Source organism: Onychomys torridus, chromosome 16, assembly GCF_903995425.1.
Source record: "Onychomys torridus chromosome 16, mOncTor1.1, whole genome shotgun sequence".
In the NCBI taxonomy this organism is placed as follows: domain Eukaryota; kingdom Metazoa; phylum Chordata; class Mammalia; order Rodentia; family Cricetidae; genus Onychomys; species Onychomys torridus.
The window spans coordinates 31,721,632-31,748,870 of NC_050458.1; the positions used below are offsets into that span (position 1 = coordinate 31,721,632).

Sequence of the window (27,239 nt, forward strand, 5' to 3'; positions counted from 1 at the left end):
TGAGTATTAACTCTACAGAGGAAAGAAGAAAACATATTTTATTTTGGGTTGACTAGCATACATAAATTAATCAATACATGGACAGTCAGCTATGAGAGTGAACTCATCATGGAATGAATAGAGATAAAAGATGAAATAGAAAAATCCAGAAAGTCCCTATCCTGGCTCCCAGAGGCTTCTGACTCTTTTTTTGTTTTTAATTGTAACTGCTTGGCCATTAGCTCAGGCTTATGACTGACTAGCTTTTACACCTGTGTTAACCCACAATTCTTATCTAGTTTAGCCACATGGCTTGGTACCTTTCTTAAGTTTTGCCTTGACATCTTGCTTCCTCTGTGTCTGGCTGGTGACTCCTGACTCTGTCCTTCCTCTTCCCAGAATTCTTTTAGTTTGCTTGTCCCACCTGTACTTCCTCCCTGGCTACTGGCCAATCAGCATTTTATTAAACCAGTGTACAACAGCATTATCCCACAACAGTACATCATATTAAACACTGTATTAGGATTTTAAAAATATAATAAAAAGTCAAAAGTATTATGTACCAAGAGATGATGTCACATAGGAATCAAAGAAAGGACAATCACATGCAATCTTTGAATGAACTCAATCCACTTCCAACACTGCATGCCAGATGCTATTAACATTATCATCCCCATACTAAATTGAATTAACATCCCGTAGATATACATGTAATTTTCTGTCCCCTTCAGATGTCATCTTACAGATGAACTGAAATTCCTTTACATAGTATCCAGAGAAATAGATTGCTAATTTTGGAATCTTCTTCATTTCTCATGACCAAAGCAATGAAATAATTTCCGAGCTTCTGACTCTTTTAATGAATACATCAGCTATTACATTTCTTTTATAAGGTAAAGTAGTGTAAATTGACTTCACAATTTGTATAATGTAGACTTTGTCCATTCATTCATCCCCCAATATCCATACATTCATCCATTCACCATTCATCCATCCCCCATCAATCTATCTACCCATTGGTGCATTAACTTATCCATTTTCCATCTACCTACTCATCCATCTACCTATACTCTCTCTACCCACTTTCACTGTGTATGTACACAAAGCTGACCAGGTTTTCAGGTTATATTTAGGTGCCTCAGAGGTATCCAGTCTACCAGACAAAGCAGCTGAGAAACAAGTATATTAGGTAATCATCAGTACTGTGAGGGACACTTAAGCAGGATCAAAAAGAAAGAGACTAATGGGGCAAGAGAGAAGAGTCAGAGAAAGTCACTTTTGGCAAGGGACATCAGGAGGAATCCCAAGAGAAGCAGACAAGAGAGCCATATGAAGTCATACAGGAAGAGTTTTGGGCTGAAGGAGACTGCTCTAAGACAAGATCATGTGTGTGCTGGGTTAATGTGAGCTCACTTTGTTCTCACAAACACTGAGGGCATTAATGACCTACACTTTAGGAGATTCCTCCTTAACAGAGTGGAAGGAGGATGAAACCTTTACTCTGGATATTTCTGTGTTGATGGCATTGTAAGGTATGTGAGCATTTTAGATAAACTCTTTGAAAGTAGCATGAAGATAAAGTTGGTTATTATTTATTCACTCAGCAAATATTTATGGGGCACATTTATATTTCAGGCATATGTTTAGCTTCAATACTGATGTATGTGCAACATAATGTATATATGCATTCATATATGCTTTATTACAAAAGTTTTGAATCCTAACCAAGGTCATCACAATGGATATACTCAAACCAGGTGAGAAGAGATGGGAGGAGCCAACTGCTTCCAGCTATGTAAGATTGTACAGCATGGCATATCAAGTGTTCATCTCCTGAGAGCCTATCTTTTTGTTTTGGTTGATCACAGGATCATGCACACCAAGAAAGAAGTGCACCATTATCAGAGCCAACTGTTCAGTCAACTATATGAATTCAGCTGGGCTTATGTTCCATAAGCAAGTCCACATGAACCAAAATAGTCAAGAAAGTCCTAAGTAAACAATTATGTTGTAAGCAAGCAAGAACTTGAGTTCCCACAAATAAGCTGACTAGCTGACTAAATGACTCCATTTCTTACCCTCAAGACTGCATCTGAATCTGGAAAGAAACAGGAAACATAACTGTTTCCTCATGTTGTCAAACAAACAAACATGTGGGCTGTGTGTTCTAGGAGGAGGCAATAAGGTAAGCTTCAGATTTCACTCTGACTATATGGAGATAATAATAAAGTGAGACTGGAATGTCTGTTGATTGGCAGCCTATTGAAGAAGCTAATCATAAGGCAGCGAGTGAAGAGGAGCAACTTTTCAATTAAGCATCTGCTTATTGTTAAGAATTCTGTTGTCATCTTGTTCCCTTCCTTCTTAGGGGAAGGATCTGACTTCATTCTTCCTCAAGATCTCCAGGCTGTGTACTTATACTTGCTCCCATCGACTCCCTCACTAATCTGCCAGCCCTACCTGACTACTGTTCAAATACTGGATAAAAAGGATTAAATGGCTTCTATAACCAGCTTTGATCTTCTCTGAGGAGGGTAAACCAGCAAATACCCAAGTCTAACCCTAAAAAAATCAGGGAATAGATTTTCCTTTGCACCTTGGCAGAGTGGGGGATTCTTGAAAAGGCACAAATAAGTTGGGAGCCATATTTCAGAGAAGTTGGGTGCCATATTTTAGAGAACCTCTTTTCCATACCCAGAGAAACACCACCAGAAAAGTTTCAAATGAACCTATTTGATACTCAATTAAACCAGAAGCAGAAAATCCAATTTGGAATAATATACAGTAGTCCCAACTATGGCTTCAGTTACTGACAGTTAACTATAGGTCAAAAATGCTACACGGGAAGTTCCAGAAAACACTCCATAAGTTTAAATCACGTACTGCTTTGAGTAGTGTGTTGTCATCTCTTATCATCTCACACTATTTTTTCAAAGTGAATCATCTTGCTTTATAATCTAGAACAGGGTCCAGATGTTGGGTACCTTCTACAGAGGGGTAACAAGTTGAGAAAAGTAGCCATACACAACTCTGATCCTCTTCTTGCTGCCCGCAATGCACATGGCTTACTGGAAAGCCTCATGGTTATAGGGATCTGTGTTTGCTTTCTAAAGTGCCATCTGTGATGTGAGCCCAAGAAGCAAATAGAGAAAAGTACAATGGCAAACATTTTTAAAAATATGTGCACTGATGTTTGCCTTCATGTATATCTGTGGGAAGGTGTCAGATCTTGGAATTAAAGATAGTTGCTAGCTGACCTTTGGGTTTTGGGAACTGAACCCGGGTCCCCTGGAAGAACAGTCAGTGCTCTTGACCACTGAGCCACCTCTCCAGCCCCAGAGGCAAACATTTTCACATTTAGATCTGACTTTGAATTTGGGTTTTGCTACCTAGTTCTTGTATCATTCTGGAGAACAGCTGAACTTTTCTGAGTCCCCGACTCCTTGTTCACAAAGGAGAATAGAATAGTCAGGCTTATCTCATGTGGTGATTGTAAGGATCAAGTGAGATAACCTGCTCAGAGACTAGCTCTGAGGCGAGAGACATTCACTATGTAGCTGTTGCTATTATTCATACTAAGTTGTCCTTAACTAAATTCACATGAAAATGTCAGAGGAATCTGTGTTCAGTAACAGAGTGAGCACCAAAGACTAGCTTGTGACCAATATGGCTATCTAGCAACTTTCCACCATGTAGAACTGAACCCTCCCCAAAAACAACGGTGAAAGGAGGGGCCTCATAATCAGAAATGTACCTGGCTGCTGCTTCCAGTTGTTCTTTCCTATAAAAGGGGGAGAAAAAGAAAAAAAAAAAGTAAATAGCATGAAGTGGTTGCATCTTGCCCCAAAGTTTGCTTCAATGATTCACTTGGAAGGTAGATCAGGGAAATTGGAATAAAGAAACATTCTGGAACAAGATGGTGGGTATGGAAGGGAACCAAAACATGAGGCAGGCTTTGCCATGTGCCCCAAGCCCCTGTTGCTGTTTGGTCCTGTGTTCCTAAGTTTGTCTTAACTACTCATTCATCAAGAAAATGTGTGATGGCCTACTCCAGCCCAGGATTCACAGCTCGATTCAGAAGGTTTGTTTTGTGGTAGAGACAGATCAGGAAATCAGGACTGCCATTGTAGTTGCTTTACTCCAATCCTGCCCTGCCATCATGGCCAACAGTGTTACCACCGTGTGTGTTGACTGGATAGTAAATTGTTTCATGTCTCTTCTCTTATCAGATATTATTTTAAGGGCTATTTATGGACTTGTCAGTTAAGCTTTATAAGAACTCTAAGAAGTAAATACTATCACCATACCATTTTTCTGTTGAGAAAGCCGAGGGACAAAGATGTTTAATAAATTGTCTAAGGTCTCAGACACAAAGCAGTAGAGTTCGGATCCCACCCCAGGCAGTGTGTCTCCAGAGCATGCCCTGTAGTGATGGGGCTAGCTGAATATGCTGGCCATATATTCACCATTTTGAGCCTTTGCACAGCTCTGCCTAGAATTCTCTACCCATTTTTTCTACTTGGAGCATTCTTGCTCATCCATCAAGTCCCCTGGGCTGGCCTCAATCCAGACAGGGTGTTCTAACACTGGGGTCACCCACAGTGGTTTCCTCAGGCTATAATTTCAGAGCTCAGTGGCTTTTTTCCCCTTTTGTTTTCATCAGCTTTCATACATCTCACCAGTGCATACTTCATAATCTTCCATGAATCAGGTACCAAGACAGATACTGTCATACACTTGCTCAGTTTCATCCTTATGACACCAACCCCTTCAGAAATGGGCAATGTTTAGATAAATCACCTTTGACCTAACCTGTGGGGTGCAGGCGAGGATGCATCAGAGTATCACATATTTCTCTCTAAAACAGCTGTTTCTTCCCAGACACACAATGGAAGATCAAAAGCTTTGGGCAGAAGAACTGGGTTCCAATCTTTTTTCTAGCATGCACTTGCTGGATCAAATCAGGTATCATTCTCAGTGTTCTGACTTTTCACTTACAAAAATGGTCACAAGGGATAGAGAAAGAGAGGGTCAGGAGAAACCACAAATGAAGACAAGATTCCCTTCTGCCATAACAAAATTGCTCTGGAGTTAGTGTGTTGAATGATGCCCAATAGGCTTCAAGAATATATTCAGAATTACTATACTGTTCTACCCTATTATAGGTAGTAATATGTATCTCAATAAAATTATCATTTAAAAAGTATATAAAAGGGAAAAAATCCTTTGGGAAGCAGGTGAGGACACATTAGCATACCTGCTTTTCCTCTGTTACTAGCATATGGTGTGGGTTGGCATTCAGGGACATTCTTTTCCCAAAGGACTGTCTCATTTCAGAGTGGTTGCTAAGTGAGTTTCTCTAGTGACTTTGTACTTTTGTCCTTGAAAAACAAAACAAGAAGGAAATGTTCCCTTTTAATCTAAAAGCCATTCCCACATCACAGCAGCTGTCTGCAGCACAATGTAGCCTTCAAGTGTCTGACAGTCAGGACAATGTTGTATTTATAAAAAATCAACCAAAAAGAATAGGCCCATTGCCAAGGCCTTGGGATGCACAGCTAATGTAAATCATCTTGGCTCTACATTCAGTCTGGGTCCACATGTTCTTGGTTTTGAGTCCAAGGTCATTCTGTTTTCTTAAAGGGAGAGATACTGGTCCACTCTAGGAAGGCTCTGATTTATGCTATCCTAGCCCCTAATCAATAATAGCAGTAAGAGAGTTCTAGAAACATAATTAGCAACATCTGAGCAAGTAAGTTTAATTAAGTTAGAAGATACAGTGAGTAACCCAAACTTAGTCCTTTATTTAATTATTCATCTATTGTCTCTTACCTCTTCCACAAGTCATCAGTCCCCTTTATCTTTCTCAGAGCCTCTCTCTCTCTTCCTTCTTAGTGATTTTACCTTGGCTCATGCCATCAGACTTCCCTGAGAAGTGAAAGCCCAGTGAAGGTGAGGTAGGAAAGGTTTTCTGGGACTGGGCTTACAGTTCTCCAAGGTCATGGTCAGTTTCCATATTTCCATGTTAGTTATGATCAGTGATTATAAAGTTTTTAAATTAAGCAATGAGTCCATAAATCCAGAACCATTCTATTTCCTTAAATCTTTTAAAATTGATTGATTGATTAATTGATGTGTGTGTGTGTGTGTGTGTGTGTGTGTGTGTGTGTGTGTGTGCGCGCGCGTGGTGCACTTGTACCTGGAGGAGTCAGTTCTTTCCTTCTACATGGGTATTAAACTTAGGTCATTAGGCTTAATGGCAAGTGCCTTTAGCCATTGAGCCATCTTGTCCAAATTTCCTTAAAGCCTTAGCACAATGTAGTGGTGAGTATAAAAGGATAAATGGAGGCAATATTCATAAGTCAACCATAGATTATCTACTGAGTGTGTGGGAGAGTTGGGTAGGTGTTGAGAGAGCCACTTACCTACTGTTGTATTGTATTGTGGTTCACTGAAATGGCAGGTACATTTTTGTGGAACATGCTTCAGTAAACATAGTTCAGAGCAGACTCTACCCCAGCAATGACCTAACTTGCCTCTACCTTTTCTCCTAAGTCAAGTGTTCTAGAATTATAACATTTGTCTATATCCAGAACTCTAGGCTCAAGACCACAGCATCAAAACAATAAAAAGGAAGAGTCTAATTTAGAATCCAGGCAGTGAGAAAAGCATGGGCTTTGGAAAACTATCAAAACGTCCAAGAATTCTGAGTCCTAGGTCACTGATTGGTAAGTAGAACTTAGTATCATCAACCATTCATCTTGCTACTCAGTGTTCACCATGAGTCATTATGATAAAATGAAACCATGGTTCCTCCTGGTCAAAATGGGTTTACCACCACATTTCTATCATAATTTCTGAAGGTATATGCTGGTTTTATACGTTCAAAACAATGTCTCTAACTCTAATATACCCCTACATTTGTGAACACTGGCTTATCTCAGAGGACCTGTTAGCATAAAATGAAACACAGATATTTGGAAAGCAGTGGCTATCACTGCATGTTAAGTTCCTTTCTCTTCTCCTTATGCTAGCCATGGGAAGAGGCTATCTACCCCCTTGGGCATTTAGTTCAATTTTCCAACTCTGAGAACATGAAACACTATCCATGGATTTCCAGTGAACTCCTTGGTCATCCTTGCCCTTCTTCCCTGTGTTGAAATGATCTGTGAGTGTAGGCCAGGTCAATGGATCATCAGTCTGCTGGGATAGCTAAGTGTACTGAACTCAGTTTCCTCTGTCCTTGGATTCTGTTCATACAGCCCTTTCCTAGTGCCTTGCTGTTTACCTTTAGCTGCTCACTGGAGCATATTTTAAGATTCATGTTACATAGAGGGCTTTGGAAACTAGTGATGCCTGATTTTACTTCTGAAGATTCTGACTTAATTATTGGCCAATGTCTGAATATCAAGGTTCTGCTGTTTTGTTTGCTTAATTTCCCAGTGATGTTAATACGTGGTCCATATTGGGGACCATTTCCTATTGCCTTGGAAGACACTCTCTAACAAACCATGAGACCATGACACAAAGAATAGACTGTGGTAAAGAAGGTCAAACATACTCTGAGCACTGAGATAAGTGACTACTTGCCTGAAGAATGGGAAAGAGACAACTGATTCATAAAATCTCCAGGTTGCCACCAGGTCAATCCTATTGGGGTTGGTAGCATAATATCTCCAGGCAGCCTGAGGAGGAAAAAAGAGGGAACAGAATGATGTGGATATCACATGAAATGTTCACGAACATCCTATGATATTCAAATGACCTTTAAGTTCTTGACTTTTTAAGAATCTTTTCTTTTCTTTTTGTTTTAAGATTTATTTATTTATTAAGTATACAGTGTTCTTCCCCCATGCCAGAAGATAGCACCAGATCTCATTCTAGATAGTTGTAAGTCACCATGTGGTTGCTGGGAATTGAACTTAGGACTTCTAGAAGTGTAGCCAGTGCTCTTAACCTCTGAGCCATCTCTCTAGACCAACTCTTAAGAATTTGAATGTCCATCTAGTGAGGACTCAGAGAAGCAGAGACTCTTGGCTTATGATAGCTTCTTTGGAGAAAAAACTTGACCATGTTAGAGCTATGATGAGTGCTGTGGTGAGCTGGGACATGGAGCGACAACTTGGGATAAAGAGAAGAGGATAGAAAATCCCTGAAAGAAATGGTGACTATTCTTTCCAGAGAGTTCCTTGAGACTGTTTGGTCAATTATATAGGAAAATAATGTCTTTCGTGATACTTCTGAGTATAAGAGAGACTGGGAGCTGGCTCTCATAGACTAAGATTCTGGGATACTCTGATGGTTTACAGCTTGAGGGCATAAAGGAACAAGCATACTTTGAATATTAAGACTGGCATAGAAACCAGACTGTGTTGGATGCTACCATGCTGTATCAGTCCCACAGACCCACAAAATTATCTACTGCAACTGGATACAAGCTCTGGGTGAACACCAATGTCCCCAACACTCAGGAAGGCACAGTGCGGGCACACTAATTTCCTATTTACTATGCCCCCTGCTCCCAACAGTCCATACAATTATGATACACTCCCCATGATGCCTAAGAGGAAGCATCCAATCCTATTTTATCCCTATTATTACTTTGTCTACAGTTGGAGGAGTAACTGTGATAGACACAACCAGGTATCCAACATCTCCTGTTGAGTGAGGGTCAGGACAAATTGATGAAGTAACCAATATTTTGTATACTTTTGGTCTCTCTCTCTCTCTCTCTCTCTCTCTCTCTCTCTCTCTCTCTCCTCATGGGCTCTCTATTGTTGACAGATAGGAGGTGATCACAACACTCCTTGTAGCTCACTAAGTACCTGGTTTTTGGTCAGCTATCTCTTTTCAGTGGGTCACTGGACCAATCCTAGGATGAGAAGAAGAATGAGACGGAGACTAAGAAAAGTCACAGGACTAGGCCAAATTCTTCACTCCAAGATTATCAGGGGGGAAAAAAGATCAAATGGTTTCACTCATGAGTACTTAGAATACTTGAATAGCTTAGAATTTGGGTGGAAAATAGTAAGGCTTTCACTGTCAACACACATAGATTGTGGAGGCAACCATGGTAATGTCTATAACCTGGTTACCCACAAAGGAGCAAATGCCAGCTGGTCCTCTCCTGCCTAGGGATGTACTTTTGTTCTTCCTCTCTGTCTCTGTCTCTCTCTTTCACACACACACACACACACACACACACACACACACACACACACACACGCACACACACGCACACGCGTGCACGCGCGCACACGCACATGCACACACTCACTCACACCCCTGGACCCATCCTAGTTCACCCCCAGGTATGCAGACCTGGATGAGCTCAGCAGCTGGCTTCCTTCTCTTCTCAAAGTGCTTCTGACGGTGCTGTTCCTGTACCTTGAGAGCCAGTCCTGAGCCAAGGATGCCCTGTAAGGAGAAGTCAAACCTGGGTCAGCTGCCCTGGGCTCTGCACTGCACTCAGCATCCCAGCATCATTTCTGGGATAGCAGAGAATGTGGGTCCTGGGATGTCATTTGAATGTGAAATGTCACCCACAGGTTCATGCGTTTGAACCCCTGGTCCTTATCTGATGGCCCTTTAGGAAGGTTGTGGAACCTAGAGAAGCCTTATTGGGGGAATTAAGTCACTGTAAGTGGGTCTAGGTGTTCTGTAGCCTGGTCCTATGGCTTGTCCACTCTGCTTCCTGACTCTACATGGGATGTGACCAGCTGCTTCCTCCTCTTGCCACCATGCCTTCCAGACCACTAGGTACTGTATCCTCTTAAACTGTAAGCCAAAAAGAAATCTTCCTCTACTTGCCAGGCATTTTGGTCACAGCAACGAGACAAGAGGTTTTTGCAATGGCAATACTAGATGGAGGACAGAAAGGAGGAGGCCTCCTTTTTTTTTTCCTGGAGTAAGGAATCTAGTCAAGTGAAACCAGTCTGAAGCCAAAAATGTCTGGCTTCCAATCTGTTACCCACAGACCAGTGGTGAGACCCTGTGCAAGGCTCTTATCTGTGCTCTATCTTTCTATATAGTCACTGGATCATAGCACTTACCTCACAATGATCACAGGAAAAACCTAGATGATAAATAGGAATTGTTCCAGAAAGGGATGCCACATAGAATAAATGCCCTGCATATGATAATGGAATTTTAAAATATTTTGGCTGCTTAAATTGCCCCCTGGGACACATACAATAGGCAGAATTTCCAAGAATGGAATCTGCATTGATTTCCAGGTCAGAGGCCCATGTGCACTAAGCAGACAGACTTAGTAGATAGATACATTTAATATGAGAGAGAATTAGAGGTGGTACCATACCCAGTCCATCAGTTTCACAGATGAGCAAACAGGTTCAAGATCACAGTAAAAGTCAAATGGCTGATGAAAATGCATATACGTTGGCTAGTAATGGAGAAAGAAATTCTCCAGTAAAGGAACGGGGATGGAGGAGTAGCAGAGGGGTTGTGGTTTAAGAATGTTCTCTTCAAGCTGTGTAACTAGGAGCCAGGCTTTAGAACTGGCCTGGCTTGGGTTCCTGACTCCACATCCTAGGAATGTTTACTAACCTTTAAATTGAGACTCAGTTTTTAACTCATATTATTGGCAGGAAGACCAAACAAGATGGCGCAGTAAAGTATTTGGCATGATTTGGGCACACACTGATTCCAGTGTGAGCGAGCCTTCTATTTCCACTCTCATTATACCACTTTTTGGGGATCTTTCACATGTCAAGAACTATTCTTGAGAGAAATAAAAAACATTCAAAAATTTAAGGTAGCAAGTGTCAGTGCAAAGAAAGAAAATTCAGACTTGAAATACCTGTTCTGTGTAAAGTTTGGGGCATCAATAGATAATGACAGAGCCTTTGGCCCCAAGGGTTTGAGGGCAGGCAGAGATGGAAACCTGCAAACCCACATGGAGTCAGAATGGGAGGGGTCCATTGACGCTGACTGAAGATGGCAGTGCCAGTCCTGGGTCTTAGAAAATGAGGGGGCATTTGATGATATCACTCCAGGTGGAGCAAGGAAGCAACACAAGCCACCATGGGGGAGGAGGGAGATACACCACACCAGAGGTAACAGCTGGTGAAATCCTGGATGTGGAATGAAGGATATGAGCTGACTCTAGGCAGTAAAGGGAACTTCCTGTCACACACTGAAAGAACTTACTGCTGGAAGGGCAAAAAAAGAGACGCCGATTAAGGAAAAGGTGGCAGCGATCAGACGTCCTTCCCAGGTTTTAGGGGTCTTGTCTCCATAGCCGATGGTGGCCAATGTTATCTGAAAAGGAGAAGAGTACAAACTAGGTATCCCCAGGTAGGGGACATCAGTGACAGTCAACTGAGCGCTGTCTCGGCCTCTATGCCTGCTCAGGTGTTGGGTTTTCTCTCTCTTTCTTTCACCACGCCCCCCCCCACCTCGTGTGTGTGTGTGTGTGTGTGTGTGTGTGTGTGTGTGTGTGTGTGTGTGTGTGTACAGTTGCTCCTCTATACTCATTGACTCCACATCTTTGGATTTAACCAACTATGCTTCAAATTTTTTAATAAATTTTGAATTTGAAATATTTGAATAAAGACAAAGGGTAATTTTACAATGAAAATAATACAAATAAGAACTACAGCACACCAACTATTTACACAGTATTGCCATGCATAAGGCACTAAAAGTAATCTAGAGATCATTTAAATACATAGGAGGATGTGTGTGGCTTGTATACAAATGCTACAATGTTTTCTATAAGGGACAAGCATCTATATCTTTTGACATCTTCAGAGAAGTGGAAAAAATTGAAATCAATTTCCTGTTTATGCCAAGGAATGATTGTACATGTAAATGTGTGGATTTATGTACAGCCATGTTACAAATTGTGTTTGTGAGTGTATTTTTAGATATCATCACATGTACATGTCTCTCTGTCCAAGTGTCTGTCCTGGGTTGTAGATTCCAGCGTGCATTTATATGTTTTATTGAGACATGGTTCACAACACCATGGCCTCTGCAGTCATCTGCCTGCCTTCCAATCTCAAGTACCTAAAATGAATTATTAAAGTAACTTAACTTCCATGGCTCTTGCCTCCTGCTTTTTGCCTAAGTTTTTTCACTTTTTCAAAAAAAGACTAACAACAGGTGTTTTGGGCTCAAAGTACATTAGTATGTACTGACAACTTAGCATAGTGATGTGGAGCAAATACAATTTCAGTGAGTGCCAGATTTAGTACCTTTGTGTGTGGCTGTGCACTTCTGCATGTGCCTTCAGCTCTGTGTGTCACACATATATCTGATACTGTGTTTGTGTACCATGGCTTGGCTGATGACTGCCCATGACTAACAAGGCCAGGTCCCAGGAAGCCATGCAAATAGTCTGTTCTGAGATCTAGTTTCCTCAAGCTTTATACAAAACTGTTCCAGGTACCGTATTCATCAGTAGAAACTTCTGTGGATTTAATGGTGGAAGTGGTCCACCTTCAGATGCAGAATGAAGCTGACTATGCTCTGCCTTTCGCCTCCATATGTATCTCGCAGTCAATTTTCCATAGAACCTCCCCAGGGTTGCCTTTCACCAAAGGTGACTCACCAGGCCCCACCACAGAGCATCTGCATAGGTCTCAAACTCCTCTTTCATCTCCTCTCCTTGTGCGTCCACCTCTGGCACATCCTTCTCCACCAGGTAGACAAGAAATGAAGAAAGGATGAGTGTCAGGAAGCCGATGTACCAGGCAGTGATGAGTTCCTGGAACAGCGAACAACAGAGAGAATCGGTGGGAAGCTCCTCAGGTGGAAGCTTGAGCTAGGCAGTCTGGAATTGGAGTCCATGTTTACCAGCTGTCTTTTCTGAGTCTCACGACTCATCAGTGAAAAACAGGACCAAGATTACAAACATTTCCATCAACTACTAAACTGTTGTAGGCTCTAGGAGAAGAGGAAAACTCCGTTCTAGGTGACCTGATGTCACAGCCCAGGAGGCTTCCTGAGTGATCAGGAGAAATTGGTTATCGTCAGTGACAAGTTCTGAGTTTGGGAGACTTCATGTGTTACAGAACTGCACCCAGCATGGCAAAAGCTCAACTCTCTGTGCAGGTTAGTGGCGAAATGCAGGTAATGTGACCAAGAAGACCAAGTCACAGACAGTGACACATTCCTGCCAACATTTCACTGTATGATCCATGGGAGAACTACACCTTCTTATTTCTGTGTAAGATCCTAATCTTCAAAATTAAGAAAGAAAGAGAGAAAGAAAGAAAGAAAGAAAGAAGGAAGGAAGGAAGGAAGGAAGGAAGGAAGGAAAGAAAGAAAGAAAGAAAGAAAGAAAGAAAGAAAGAAAGAAAGAAAGAAAGAAAGACAGAAGAAACTAGGCCAAAAGAGTCCTGTAGGTGTTCTGGATTCCAATGGTGGAATTCAGACAAACCATTGTTATGTTAGATGATCTTGCATATCTGAACATATGAAAAGTAACCATAAGAGACATATGAGAGCTGTGATGTCATGGATACAATAAGATGTAAACTCAGAGGACAAGTGTCAAAAGGAAACACAATAGTAAGTAGCATAGAGAGGTGGCAAACACAAGCCAATCCCTGGAGTTTCAAAAGCCCTGGATGGATGGAGATGATGATCTCTAGGGTGGTCTTTGTTGCTTTAAGTCCTCCGAGGTTCTCCCATCAAGGTTTTGCATGGTGGAGCAGATGAGTCACAACAACAGGTGAACATATTCTGGATATAAAGTTTGTGTTCTTGCTGAGGCATCTCAGAGAGATGTCGTTGGCACAGCTGTCCTTCCTGGGGCGGTCCATTGCCAGCCTGCTGCCTTTAGACAGGAGAATTTCACTGACAGGTTGCCTCTCTTACCACCTTGGCTCACAGAGTCCCTGCTGCCCATACTATCCTGTCTGCAGGGCCAAATGAAGAGGCCCCCAGTCATCAACATTCACCCATAACCTTCATTATGATATCTTCCAGGATAATTTTATCCCACTAGAGAGTGTTGTGAACTCAATGGGAACTACCCTTCATAGGCTTAGGTCTGGAACACTTCCTTCCTGGCTAGTGGTGCTAATTTCCTTGGTGGAAGCCACAGAGATGTTTTGAAGGTAGGGCTTAGCTGGTAAAAATAGGTCACTAGGGGTGGGACTTTGAAAGTCTTCTTTGGTCCCCAATTCCTGTCTTAACCTCTACTTCCTGGTCTGCTGTGACGTGATTAGCCTCCATCACACAGACCTGCTGTCACAAACTCACTGGCTTTGTCAAACCTTCCCCATAACAACATAATGAAACACCTGAAACAGTAAGTCAAAATGCATCTTTCCTGCCTCTCTGGTTTTTTGGGGGTTTTTTTTGGGGGGGGGTAGCATTGTGTAAGAGCAGTGTCAGGGTAACAGGGAGAGTTTGGAGGTGTTTCCTTTGTAGCTTCACTGTTTTTTAATGAGTCTGCTTCTCTAACTCTGTTAGGTTTCTCAGCTCATAGTCTTGTCCTCCCCACAGCATCCTATACACACTGCACTCAGGTAAGTCCACACATGCAAAGCAGGAGGTTCTCCTCTGAGGGTCTGCCCTGAAGGAGATAGGAGAGCAGAAAGAGACTGCGTATTCCTTCCCTGATGGTTGTCTGAACACCTGCCTCTTGCTTTGTAACTCTGTCTCCCAGGCTCCTGAAAGCCAGAAGATTCACTGGTTGCTTCTTTAGAAACAGCTGCTTGATCATGTGCAGTATGCAGATACGCCAGCTGTGCTGGATTTTTAAGAGGGGGTCTAATAGCTGACATTGGGAGTTCAAGTGGCTCTTCAAGGGATCCCTGACTTTATATAATTTTTACCAGCAGCTCTGTGGCAAAGCCTGTTCCCACACATGACAAGGATCCTAGTGGTCAGCCCTGGGATCAAGGGATTGGTGTCCAACCAGTGTAGGGAAGCAACAGAAGCAAATGCTTTGCCATGTTTCAAAATGTGCTCTACAGGATCTGAAAGCCCTTCTTTTCCTACCTTGGTGACTCAGGGCTCAGTTTCCTGACACATGAGACCCAGCTAGCCTACCTAACACAAGAAGCATGAACCAGCATTACGTGCCAGGTTGGTAGAGACCCTGGGGTGTATTTGTCCCAGGAGCGGCGCTTGGCCTATCCTAACTGTAGGATAAACTTTAGAAGTTTCACCTTTGCGATTGTAAGAGTGTGAATTGTTGAGACCAAGACTGAAAAAAAGCACAGGGACAAATAGCCAAACTAATGGAAACACATGAATTATGAACCAAAAGCTGTGGAGCCCCCAACTGGATCAGGCCCTCTGGATAAGTGAGGCAATTGAATAGCTTGAACTGTTTGGGAGGCACCCAGGCAGTGGGACCCAGACCTGTCCTTAGTGCATGAGCTGGCTGTTTGGAACCTGGGGCATACGTGGAGACACTGCTCAGCCTGGAAGGAGGGGACTGGACCTGCCTGTTCTGAATGTACCAGGCTGAGCTGAATCCCCAGGGGAGTCTTTGTCCTGGAGGACATGGGAATGGAGGGGAGGGGCTGGGGGGAAGGTGGGGGCAGGAGGGGGAGGACAGGGGAACCCATAGCTGATGTGTAAAATTATAACACAAATATAATAATAATAATAATAATAATAATAATAATAATAATAATAAAGAAGTTTCACCCTTGCAACACGGGCTTCCATCTCTGTATTTCTGAATGGCAGAGGAGTCAAGCATAGAACTTGGCCCACAGTGCAAACAATGGATTTCAAAACACCCCAAAGTAACACAGAGTTTGGATCAAAATTAGTTTGTGTGATTCCTAAACCTTCCCTTCCTGTCCATGCTGCCTGTGTAAGCTCACTCTACACTATCAGCCACGTGGAGGTACAGATATTACCTCTGAGCTGTTGAATCCTCCACAGTCATCCTTCCTTCAGAAATGAGGAAACCGAAGGCCAATGAAGGGTGAGTGATTTAACCAGGTATTTGAATACAGTGGAGCTAAGACGGAAGCCCAGGTCTGCCTGTGGTCCACATCTTCTCTAGACCACACCCACATACACTTTTCTCTCCATTTCCTCCTCCTCTCTCCTTGTTATCATTATCATTAGTGTTGGCAGCATGACTACCCGCAGGGACACTATAGGAAGAGGTGACATAGAAAGACACAAGTAGGAGAGAGTCCTGTGTCACTTCGTGGCTTCTCTGTAACACTTACTTTGCTGTGAGCACAAATAGCTGAGCCCAGGAGCTTCCAGGTGCCACCCCTCCTGTCCATTCGAAGCATGCGCAGGATCTGCAGGAAGCGGAGGCTTCGCAGGGAGGTGGCCAGGACATTGCCCTGGTTTCCCACGGCAACCACTGGCACAGAGGCAATCAGCACGAAGATGTCTGGTAAAGAGGACAGACCGTGGCAGAGAACAGGGAGAAAAGGTCATGCAGAGGAAAGACACCATCCATCATTAAGCACTGTCTGGGGATTAATGAACATGTGTCAAGCAGGGGCTGGCCTGAGCAACTGTGTTGAATTTGACATCAACCGCCAGTAGTAATGGATTATGCTGTGGATGATGAGAAACGGCAACGCTGAGCACTAGTGACTTCCCAGGAGTTAGGGAAAGACCCTACTAGACTTCAACTCTGGTTCTAGAGCTCAGAAGTACAATTTCTAAAGTACGTGGCATCTGGTATCCCATGAGTTGTAGAGAAGAGGAAATTGGGGGTTGCTCAGGATAAAGAAGTGAAGCCTGATTCTCAGGGACTGTTTTAAGTTTTTTTTTGTTGTTTTTTGTTTTTTGTTTTTTTCTGAGTAAGCAGGACATGAAATGGGAACTTGGGTGTGATTTATTGAGTGATTAGTCCAGGGGCACTGGATTCGTCCAGAATTGCTACATTGGGGTGGCATGGAGGCTTGAATGAGAAGGGACACTGCAGGCTCATGTATCTGATTGCTTGGTCTCAGTTAGTGGAACTGTTTGGGAAGGATTAAGAAGTGTGGTAGGAGAAGGTGTGGCCTTATTGGAAGGGTGTGTCACTTGGGGAAGTGGGCTTTGAGGTTTCAAAATATCAGGCCCAATTGCGTTCTCTCTCTCTCTCTCTCTCTCTCTCTCTCTCTCTCTCTCTCTCTCACTGCTGCCTGTATATCAGGATATAAGCTCTTAGCTACTGCTCCAGCACTATGCCCATCACTGTGCTCCCAACCATGATGGTTATAGACTAAGCTTCAGAAACTGTAAGCAAGGCCCAAGTAAATGCTTTCTTTAAAAAGTTGCCTTGGTCACAGTGTTTCATTACAGTAATAGAATAGTAACTAAGACTGATGGGATCTGCTGCTCACCAATTATGAAACTTGAAGAACTCAGTTTTGTGAACTTCAGTTTCAGTCTCTGTAAAACAGGCAAAATGTGGTCTGGTCTGAGAGAAGTACACTCTCAGTCATCAATGCTGTGGCACTTTCTACCACTGATGTCCTAGAAGACACAGATAATTTGAGGTATAGTAATGACTGAGTGTGCTACTAGTCTAGGTACTGGGGACACACACACACTACCTGGTGCTTCATGGCTTCCTTACAACCCAAATGCTAATAGTGAGCCCAGTCCCCAACTACTGAGATTCACTGCCCGTATCACATCTCAAGGAATAATCCCAGGAGATGGATTTTCAACACCAGATAATGTGTCATTCTCTGCATCCATACGACTTCCTTCTAGAAACAGTGTAGGGGAGGACTGAAGCCACCACTGGACTCCATTGTCAGGGCTTACCCAACATGCACAGGGGCTTCCTGGCAAACTTCAGCCTTCCACGCCAACCTTTGTATCGACAGCAACATCCGGCGGCCCATATTCTCAAAGCAAACTCAGCTCCAAAGATGAAAATAGCAAATGTTTCCTGTGTGGAAGAGCATATGGAGTGGGGTTACCCAGTACCCAGTGTCAGGACTACTGAGATCAGAGGAACAGGGTTTCTGTTATGGCTGCTCTAGTGGTGAGCATGCTGGGGCCAGGGAGAAGAAAAGGGCAGGGGAGCCACCTCTATCCAGTTTTTAAGCACTCCTGTCTTCCTCTTGGCACATTAACTATCTAGGCCAAATGAATCTGTGCCCGTTTCTTTCCCAAAGATTCCATTCCAACCAATCATTCGGAAAGTCCCGTGAATTTATTAAAAACCCCTAAGGAGTAAAGTCAAACACAATCTGCCAATCCCATTCGGGATGCTCAGACACTGGCATGACTAGCTGGCCAATGTTGCTCGCCTTAGTTTTTGGGCCAGCCATTGCCTCAAGAGTTTCTCAGTATCATCCTTGGTTTTTACATTTTGAGAAATCAAAGGAGGGTCAAGGTTTAGAATGGAGTACACCTTTAGGTGAACTTTTGGAAAGCCAGAAAGCTATGTGTTATCACTTAATACATGATGGTTTTGGCTTGCACTTGTGTGCCCCCTTGTTTCTGTCCAGAACAGTGGATCGTCATGAGGAAGTCTACATCTATGGCACACTGGGCCAGGCAAGGGAGGCACTGCTTTTTCTTGGACCTAGACTTGGCTAGAGCCATTAGGAAGCTGCAATCCAGGAGAATAGTTTCCAGAGGTTGACTCCCTACAGCTGAAAGTGGCATAACTTCCATTCCAGAGTACAGGGCTAATGGCCCATAGCTCACCAGCAGCAAAAGCCAGTCTCCAGACACAGTCTCGTACTCCTTGAAGGTGGTGAGCACTGCCAGAATCAAGCATCCCAGGACAATTAGAAACCTAGAGGGAAGGAAAAAGGAAGGAAGGAGCTTGAGTCCTGGCTGGACCAGCAAGCAATGGCAAGAAAGGGTCAGTGAGGACACTGGACAGTGTCACTTGCTTCATAGGTTAACCCATTCATTTTCCACTGTGACTCTGAAGGTGGGTAAGACTATGAACAGGGCTGAAGATGTTAAGCATCTTGACAGAATCAGCAACTTGAGACTAATGATGCTCAGAGACTGAGATACAGAGAGAAATGGTATCATTACAATTCACTAAGATAGCAGCAATTTGTTATACAGAGTGATAGAAAATTCAGTGTGGGTTGGGAATCTGCCAAGTGCATCTAACTTTCAGAGCTGGATGACCATGTGGTCTAGGTTGCTTGGCCTGTCACATTCTACTCCTGGATAGCAGAGAATGTACCAGTTCCTGTCTGTAGCCAGTCACTACCTTCTGTCTCAGTGCTCTAAGTAACCCACAGTTGCTTAAAGAAGGCATTGAAGTGACTTCAGTAATTCCCTGTTGCAGAAATCAGAGACACAACACACACACACACACACACACACACACACACACACACACACACACACAGTATCTACATATAACAGCCTTCCTTTATCTGTGGTTGCTTTTTGTGGTTTCAGTCATTCGATGTTATCCTAGTCTGAAAATATTAAATGCAAACTCCAGAAACCAGCCATTGATGGATATTAAATTATTTTATTACAATTTATTAGCGTAAGTGTTCTATTTTATGTTAGGTATTGCCATTAATCTTTTACTGTGCTTACTTTGTAAAATAAGCTTTATCATAGGCAATGCAGTATATATAGAAAAGTGTAGTATGAATAGTTTGGTTCTATCTTCCATTTGGGCATTCACAGGGCATCCTTGAACATATCTTCTATGGACAGTGGAGACATCTGTATCTACACCTGTGGACAGAGTCAGCTCAACAGGGGCTGTGGTCAGAGGTTGCTGTTATGGCTGGCAATAGAAGAGAGGTGAGGAGATAAGAGGCTCCTGAAAGAGAATCCTCCTGGTGGTCTCAGCAGGACTGAAGAGGATGATGGGGAAGAGTAAGAAGACCACAGTGAAGATATTGTTGCCAGGAAATATTGAAAACAGATTGTCAAGGGGCTGTGCAGTAGCCTCAGACCCAAGAAGAACAGAAGCTTCATGTGGACCTGCTGAATTTGAGGTCCAAGTGAATCTCTACATTGTGCCATAAAACCCCAAGTTCAAAGTTGACAAGAGAGGTTGATCTCCTATGGAGCTCTAACAGTCTGGGAGAGCAAAGTGGAGTATTAAATCTTCCACCACTCAATTTCAACCTAGTTCTGAACAGCCCACAGCATGCAGAACCAGACTATGCCAGCAGGCGGCAGCCAACCACCACACAACTAGCTATGCATGGCCTTCCTCAGCAGCGTTACTGGGATCTACTCTCTGAGACTGGAGAAAAACCAGTAATTTATGGAATATGAATCATCTAGGAAGCCCTTCCAATCCTGAGAAGAGGAGACTTTTTTTTTTCAGCTTCTAGCAAATTTCTAAATGTCTTTAAAATAACTCGATTTCAGCAGTCAGTCTCGATGACAGAGGCTAGAAGTGTCTGGGCAGCTGCATCCCTGCCCTCCATTTCCTTTCTGTCTCTTGCACTGTGGGTGCCTCAGTGACCCCTCCTTTTCTTCTCTCCTTTGCCCTTTGCCAATTCTGGCTCTCTTTCTATAGCCCTGACTGCCTCCTTCCCTTCCCTCTCACTACCTTGCTCATCCCAATGTCTCTGCCTCCACTTTTCTTTCTGCCCACCTTCTGCTCTGTGTTCACATCCTCCCCCTCCCCTCTGTGGTCTTCAGGTCCAGAACAGGAGCTTGGCCCTGTGGAGGTCCCCCAGAGCTGTTGTGTTTGCAGTACCAGGCTGTGTTTAAGAGCAATGCTGGTTGGTGCCAAGGCTATCTGCATGCCCATTGGCCCCCGTTTCTCCCTCAGCACGCTTTCCTCATCCTCTACCATCTTTCAGCCAAGGTGGAGCTCAAGGAGTCAGGGGAGAGACACAGAAAGGTCGCTTTGAATTGCACACACTTCTAAACTGTATGGCTTCAATGATCAGTACAAGGCCCAGTGCACCCTGTCCAGGTGAGCTCAGTACCAGACTTCCACCAGGCAGCACACAGGAGGACACAGGCAGCTTTTCAGACAGGGAGGTGAAGGAGGACCAGCCATGTCACTGAGGTAAGAGATGGAAAATGCCCACATTATGTTACCACTCCATGTGGTGTTTCTCCTGAGATCATCAGAGAGGGCATGGAAGTGTCACTACTTCATATACATCCTTACACAGATAAGGCTCAGGTGACTGCGTCACCAACGGAACAAGAGACTCCTCTTTGCTGAGAGCCAGTAGGGGACCTTGATGGAGAATCTGCTGGAGATGTAGATAGTATAGGAAGGCACCTGGCACTCCATTTTACTGGCAGTTCCCTTTCTGCTTCCCTGGACTCCCACATTGAGGAAGTCTCTGCCCAGGGACCCCACTGGTCCCCTTTACTTGCAGTTGTTCTGGGACAACTTTCCATCATCAGTGGCTCCAACATGTCGTACAAAGTTATGGAGGCAGGCAGCAGCTTGATCCACTGGATTATCCTTTGAGTTCCTGCATAGAAAGGGATGAAGGACCTGCCATCTTAGCCAGGTGTAGACAGCCTGAACTAACAGAGCAGTGTGGTTGGCTCTCTCACACCTGACCAGACTCAAGGCAATGCCATGGGTCCTGGCACTGGAGAGATGAAATATCTCCAAGGCAGAGAGCACCTCCAGACCACATCAGAATCCTACTGGCCCTTCAGTGAAATTTGTCAGAGGTAAAGGACCCACTGTGTGCCAGGTTGCCATTCTTTCATTTATTGCCATGGTTTTGATTTTTATTGATATATAATACTTACACATATTTTATGAGGCTTTTGGGGTTTTGTGGGGTTTTGATTCATGTAGGTACATGCTGTGTAGCAAGCAACTCAAGGTAACCAGCATACCACCTTAAATGTGCTATCTGTTCATGGTGAATACAATCAAAACAGACTAAATGTGCCTTGTTATATGCCTCCTCTTGTGGTGCAGAACTTCAGACTATACTCTTCCTACATAACAATATACTTGTTGACCAACTGATCCTACTTCTCCTCCCCCATCTTCTCTCCAGCTCCAGGAACCATCAATCTACTGTCTACTGCTAAGAGGCCAACCATTTAGATCTCATACATGAGTGAAATTGTGAAGTCTTGGTTTTTCTGCATCTGACTTCATTTAACATAATACCTTCCAAGTCCTTCCATATTATTAGAAATGACATCACCTCATACTTTCAGTGGCCGAATAATATTCTATTACATAGTAAAAGGCCAAACCAAACAGATGAGAGTATGTCAAACTAAAAAACTGGCAAAGGAACAAGAGTGAAAAGACAAAGATTTATCTGACTGAGAAAAAATTTGAAACTCTATATTGACAAGGAGTTACTAATATCTATAATATGTAAAGAACTCAAATGATTCAACAACAAAAAATCAAATAACCAAATTACACTGGTCTAAAGATCTGGATAGATTTTTCTCAAAAGAAAATATAAATATGAACCACAAGGATTAACTGAATCCAAACTGGTCAAGGCCTCAATATAATGTTTGGGTCAGTCAAACATGATTGATGAATTATTTTTATCTTGCAAATTCTATAGTATGGATTGGTTGAGACTACTTGGGATGTGGGATTTAAACTGCTGCCAACTTAACTGGAAGAAATGTCATTATCAACTAGTAATGTCTTTTGGGTAAGGGACAGGACTAAGAATTTGCCATGCCCTAGGGACATGGGCTTGAGCTCATAAGTAATATTCTATTTCTTTCTCCCGTGTTTCCTTTTCCTGATTGTTCATGTTGTACCCCACCCAAATTCTAGCAACCACAATATTCAAGAAATCCAAATAAGGCCTCTTCTTGTTCCTTCATTTTATAGGAAGAAAATGTGTACACCAGTGTAGTGATATATTGTGTACCCTAATAAACTTGCATGAGGATCAGAGAAGTAGAGCAAGCCACAGCCAACCTTACCTCCTCAACTCCATGAATCCTCTGACTGAAATTCTCTGAGTCCTCACCTGAATGGGTCTCTGCTGTACTGCCTTAGTTCCTGTTTTCTCATGCCTTATATACCTTTTTCCACCCTGCCATCACTTCCTGGGATGAAAGGCATGTGTGCTTCACAGTACTGGGATTAAAGGTGTGTGCCACCACTGCTTGGCTCTGTTTCCAGTGAATTCAACAGAGATCCAGACAGATCACTACCTCCCAAGTGATAAGAGTGTGTCCCACCACTGTCTGGTCTCTATGTCTAATCTGGTGGATGGCTCTGTCTTCTGATCCTCAGACAAGTTTATTAGGGTACAATAAACATACACCAGAGGTCTAAATAATGAGCATATGAAGACAACATGACTCCTGCAGAGTGATGGTGAGGTCTTGGCCTTCCAGCTCTCAGCTTGTCTATCTCCCACATTGCCATTCTTTGCTTTGTATTCAATAAACTGGAAAGGACTTTGACAGGATGTGTGCTCTTCCTTAACATGGTTAGAATGCGTTGACTTTCATTAAATACCACCTATCTCTGGGTTAAAGGTAAAATATTACACACTAGGAAAATTCAGTGAATTTAAATCAGATAGGCGTTTACTTTGCCTTTTGAGATCAGACCTATGTTCTCCCCTTTCCTTCTGGAACTCATTTTTTTTTTTTTCTGCTGAAACATGTTGTGTGCTTATTTATCAGTGAGGTTCAAGTAGTTAAAAAACAAGGTCATTAGATGCCAGGGTCTAACAGTACAAATGAAAAAGTACAAATAATTTAAGAATGATTCCCAGCGATTGCTTCTTTTCATCTTGTCAAAAGTTGCAGGACTCACAATTACAGAATCAACAACACCCCATGAACTGAGGCTGCATCTCAGGGTGAGCAAAGCAATACATCCATGTACTGAACAGGGCAAGTGTTCATGTGCCATGATGAAGTAGTCATGCACTGAGCAGGGCAGGTATTCATGAGTCATGATGAAGTACAGTCAGAGACACCTTATCTCTGGACTAAAGAGAGGGAGATAAAAATAAAAGAGCCCAGGAGAAAGTATCCTCATCATTTCCTTCCCTGCCTCCACTCTGTCCTTCAAATGCCTTTCCTCATTATTTATCTAAGCAGACCAATTGACTCCTAGTTCTTTAGCAAGAAAGTCAGGCCCTCCCACATCAGATCATGCCAGGGCAGAATGGATAAGAGGGATGATCCCACTATATTCTACCTACAAGAAATTCACTTTAGAGTTGAAGGCCCAAATAAATTGCAAGTTTTCAGACAGAAAATGCTATCCCATGGAAAGGTGTCAAGATACTGCAGATGTGGCTCTAATAATATCACACCTCAAAACAGACATGAAGAACAAAATTGCCCCGAGAGACCAAGGAGAGCAGAGCACCACAGACAGAGAAGATTCAATCCATTAAGAATATACAGAGTTGTTTGCCGGGCAGTGGTGGCGCACGCCTTTAATCCCAGCACTCGGGAGGCAGAGCCAGGTGGATCTCTGTGAGTTCGAGGCCAGCCTGGGCTACCAAGTGAGTTCCAGGACAGGCACCAAAACTACATGGAAAAACCCTGTCTTGAACCCCCCCCCCAAAAAAAAAAGAAAAGAAGAAAATAAAAGAATATACAGAGTTGTAAACAAATGCACATCTATCAACAGAGCTCCAAATATACTATGTTTTTCTAGGCTCATCTCTTCATTCTTTGCCACTCTAAGCATAACAGACTTAAAATTTAGTAAAAACATGGAAGACTCTCCAGATTCTATTCCCTCTCCTAACTTACCATCTTCCTCTCATCCAGTCGATTTATCCTTTCTCTTTCAAGCTCAGATCAGTCACCTCCTCTACATCTCTCCTTCCCTCCACAAATTAATGGATGACTACTTGTTACACACTGGTAGTTGAGAGCAGACCATACTTGTCTCTCAAGTGCTTATATTTCATTTCTTGCTTTCCAAATAGTAGTAGGGAGAAAATCTGATCATTCATAGAGGACTTTGTCTTTAACTTTTCATAATCTCATGCATTCTTTGACATGGCCTGACCACTCGAGGCTCTAGGAATCCAATGATAAACACTGCATATCTTAGACTGTTCCAATGAAGTAAGTCTCCTATGATTTCTTTTTAGGAGAAAAGCTCGTGTCACAAGGCAATAGCTGAAGAAACTTCCTGTCTTAGTTCTGTTTCAAGCACTGCTGTCTACTCTCTCTCTAAGCTCCTCCCCATGTCTGTGTGTCTCCATCTGTGAAGTATGCAATTGAGGGGAATAGTACAATAAGTCTTTCTGGGCTATTTTTATGGGTTTAGGATGGATGGAAGAATCTGACCTCAGATATCAGCTGTGCTGCTTTGCTGCATGGAGGAGACCTTCATCATTTGGAAATGGTAATGGCACAAGCTCCTAATTCAGGGCTGTTGTGAGAAGTAAAGAAGAGAATGCTCTTGGGCTACACAGTGTCACCCTTGACACAGCATATAGACCTGACCTGTGCCAGCTTCAGCAGGAGTAAATTTTAGCTTGAATGGGTCATGCTAGCAAATAATTGCCACATGGCTGACAGACTCACTTACTAGTTCATCAATATCCCAAATTACTTATTTAAAATTGGAAAATCTAGAAATCAAAAGTCCCAGGAAGATTGTATCTCAGTTACATCACACACTGCCTTATACACATCATTCCAAATCACACTTTTGCTCTTCCTAAAGAGCTTTACAGATCCACCTAACCTTCTATAAACATTCCATCTTTTTAGAGGGTGGAAGCCTCTGCCTGGGTGTAAGGTTATTAGCTTTTCCCAGTCCAAGCATCTCTCTGTTTTCCTCTGCATTAACAACACCAGCTGAAATACCCATCATTTTTATTAGTATGCCATCAACACTGTATTTTCACCCTGTTCACATTTGACACTTCCATATAAAGTCAGTGCTGTCCTAGCTCTGGCACATCACATTATTTTCCCCTGTGGGATAGTTATAGGTGCCATTAGCTAGGTACTTGCACTGTCCCTGACTGTGGTATCTGGTTTCCTTACAGAATACAAAGTTTCATTATCAACAAAGCATTTAATTTGGTGCCCCAAAATTTGCATTCCAAGCTACTAGATGACACAGAGGGTAGCAGGGTTATATTCTAAGGATTATCTTCAGACTGTAGGCACCTGCTATATTTCTCTGAAAATTCAGGGTAACAAAGGAATAGATCAAAGGCTGTGGAGCAGGGCTCTAGCAAGCAGACCCCATGATGGCATCCAGAATAGATTCATCCTAATGACACCTCTGGGGAATTCCCACTGCTTAAAAGAGGCTAGGACTTGTTTCTAGTGGGTAGGATATGGTAAGGAGATAGGATGCTATGCTTTGTGATTAGGTTACAATGGACTGTAACCTTGCTTCAGACTTTGCTTTCATGGAGCAAGCTGCCAGGTTTGAGACATCTGCATGGTATTGAAATAAAAGTGCCAGTCACCTAACAGCCAGCAAATAGTGGACCCTTTAGAAATGGACTTCTCTAAACAGCCACTAAAAGGGTGTTTGTAGAGAACTTTCTTTATCTGAGTCTTCACAGGCTGATGACACGATTCTGGGAGCCACATCTGGACTCCTGATACAGAGGGAGGGAGGGAGAAGGAGGAGGGAGTTACAGAGAGAAGAAGAATAGAACAAGAAAGAAAGAGGAAGAGGAAGGTGAGAAAAGAGATTATTTCTCTTGTGTGATACTGTGTTTTGGGGGAGATTGATACACCACAAAAGATAGAAGTACAGGCTTATTCGGGTATAGATCTTGGCCCAGCAACCAGGGACTTTGAATAGATTTTAATTTCCTGAAATCTCACTTCCTTATCTATAAAACAGGAGTAACACACAAAGGTATCTCTGCTGTCTGAATACTCTTTCCCAATCTCTTGGCATGTGGGAGATCTTGTGCAGCATAAAAACGTCTCATAACTAAAAAGTGCTTTCCTAATAGGAGCTCCAGGCTGGTGTGATTGACAATTGTCATGGGGGTGACATGGCTTTGCCTATCAGCCTCTGCTACTTCAGCAGACACCTTGAGTAGCTCAGTCAAAATCATCTGCATAGTAAAAAGGCTAAGCTTACAGTATGCAGGACTTTATGAGAGTTGGATGGAAATGATGAGAGAACTGATGATTGATTGATTGATTGATTGATTGATTGATTGATTGATTGAGACAGGGTCACTATACACATTGCAGGCTGGCCTCAAACTCACAATCATACCTGAGTGATGGGATTTCAGACCTGTGTTATCACAACTGGCTGAGAGATATTTGAAATACAATACAATTAGCAAAGGATGTTCTTGAATGGAAACATTGAAGACAAATCAGCTGGTCCTCAAAAGGGCTCAGACCTCACACAGTCCTTGTATTTGCTCTTCTTTCTAACTCTACAACCAAAACACTAGGAGGATAAT

The 27,239-nt window shown here is 42.9% G+C and overlaps 1 protein-coding gene across 3 annotated transcripts in view; it reads right to left on the bottom strand.

Moving 5' to 3' along the window:
- Positions 1-27,239, bottom strand: part of Kcnq3 (potassium voltage-gated channel subfamily Q member 3) — a 308,826-nt gene that overhangs the window by 27,581 nt on the left and 254,006 nt on the right. For all 3 annotated transcript variants that reach the window (XM_036208986.1, XM_036208985.1, XM_036208987.1), the window contains exons 2-9: positions 18,595-18,685; positions 17,701-17,827; positions 16,152-16,324; positions 12,554-12,709; positions 11,149-11,259; positions 9,301-9,396; positions 7,570-7,664; positions 3,734-3,760 (exon numbers count right to left, since the gene is read on the bottom strand). In XM_036208986.1, coding sequence (XP_036064879.1) covers positions 3,734-3,760; positions 7,570-7,664; positions 9,301-9,396; positions 11,149-11,259; positions 12,554-12,709; positions 16,152-16,324; positions 17,701-17,827; positions 18,595-18,685 — 876 coding nt within the window. The remainder of the gene's footprint in view (positions 1-3,733; positions 3,761-7,569; positions 7,665-9,300; positions 9,397-11,148; positions 11,260-12,553; positions 12,710-16,151; positions 16,325-17,700; positions 17,828-18,594; positions 18,686-27,239) is intronic.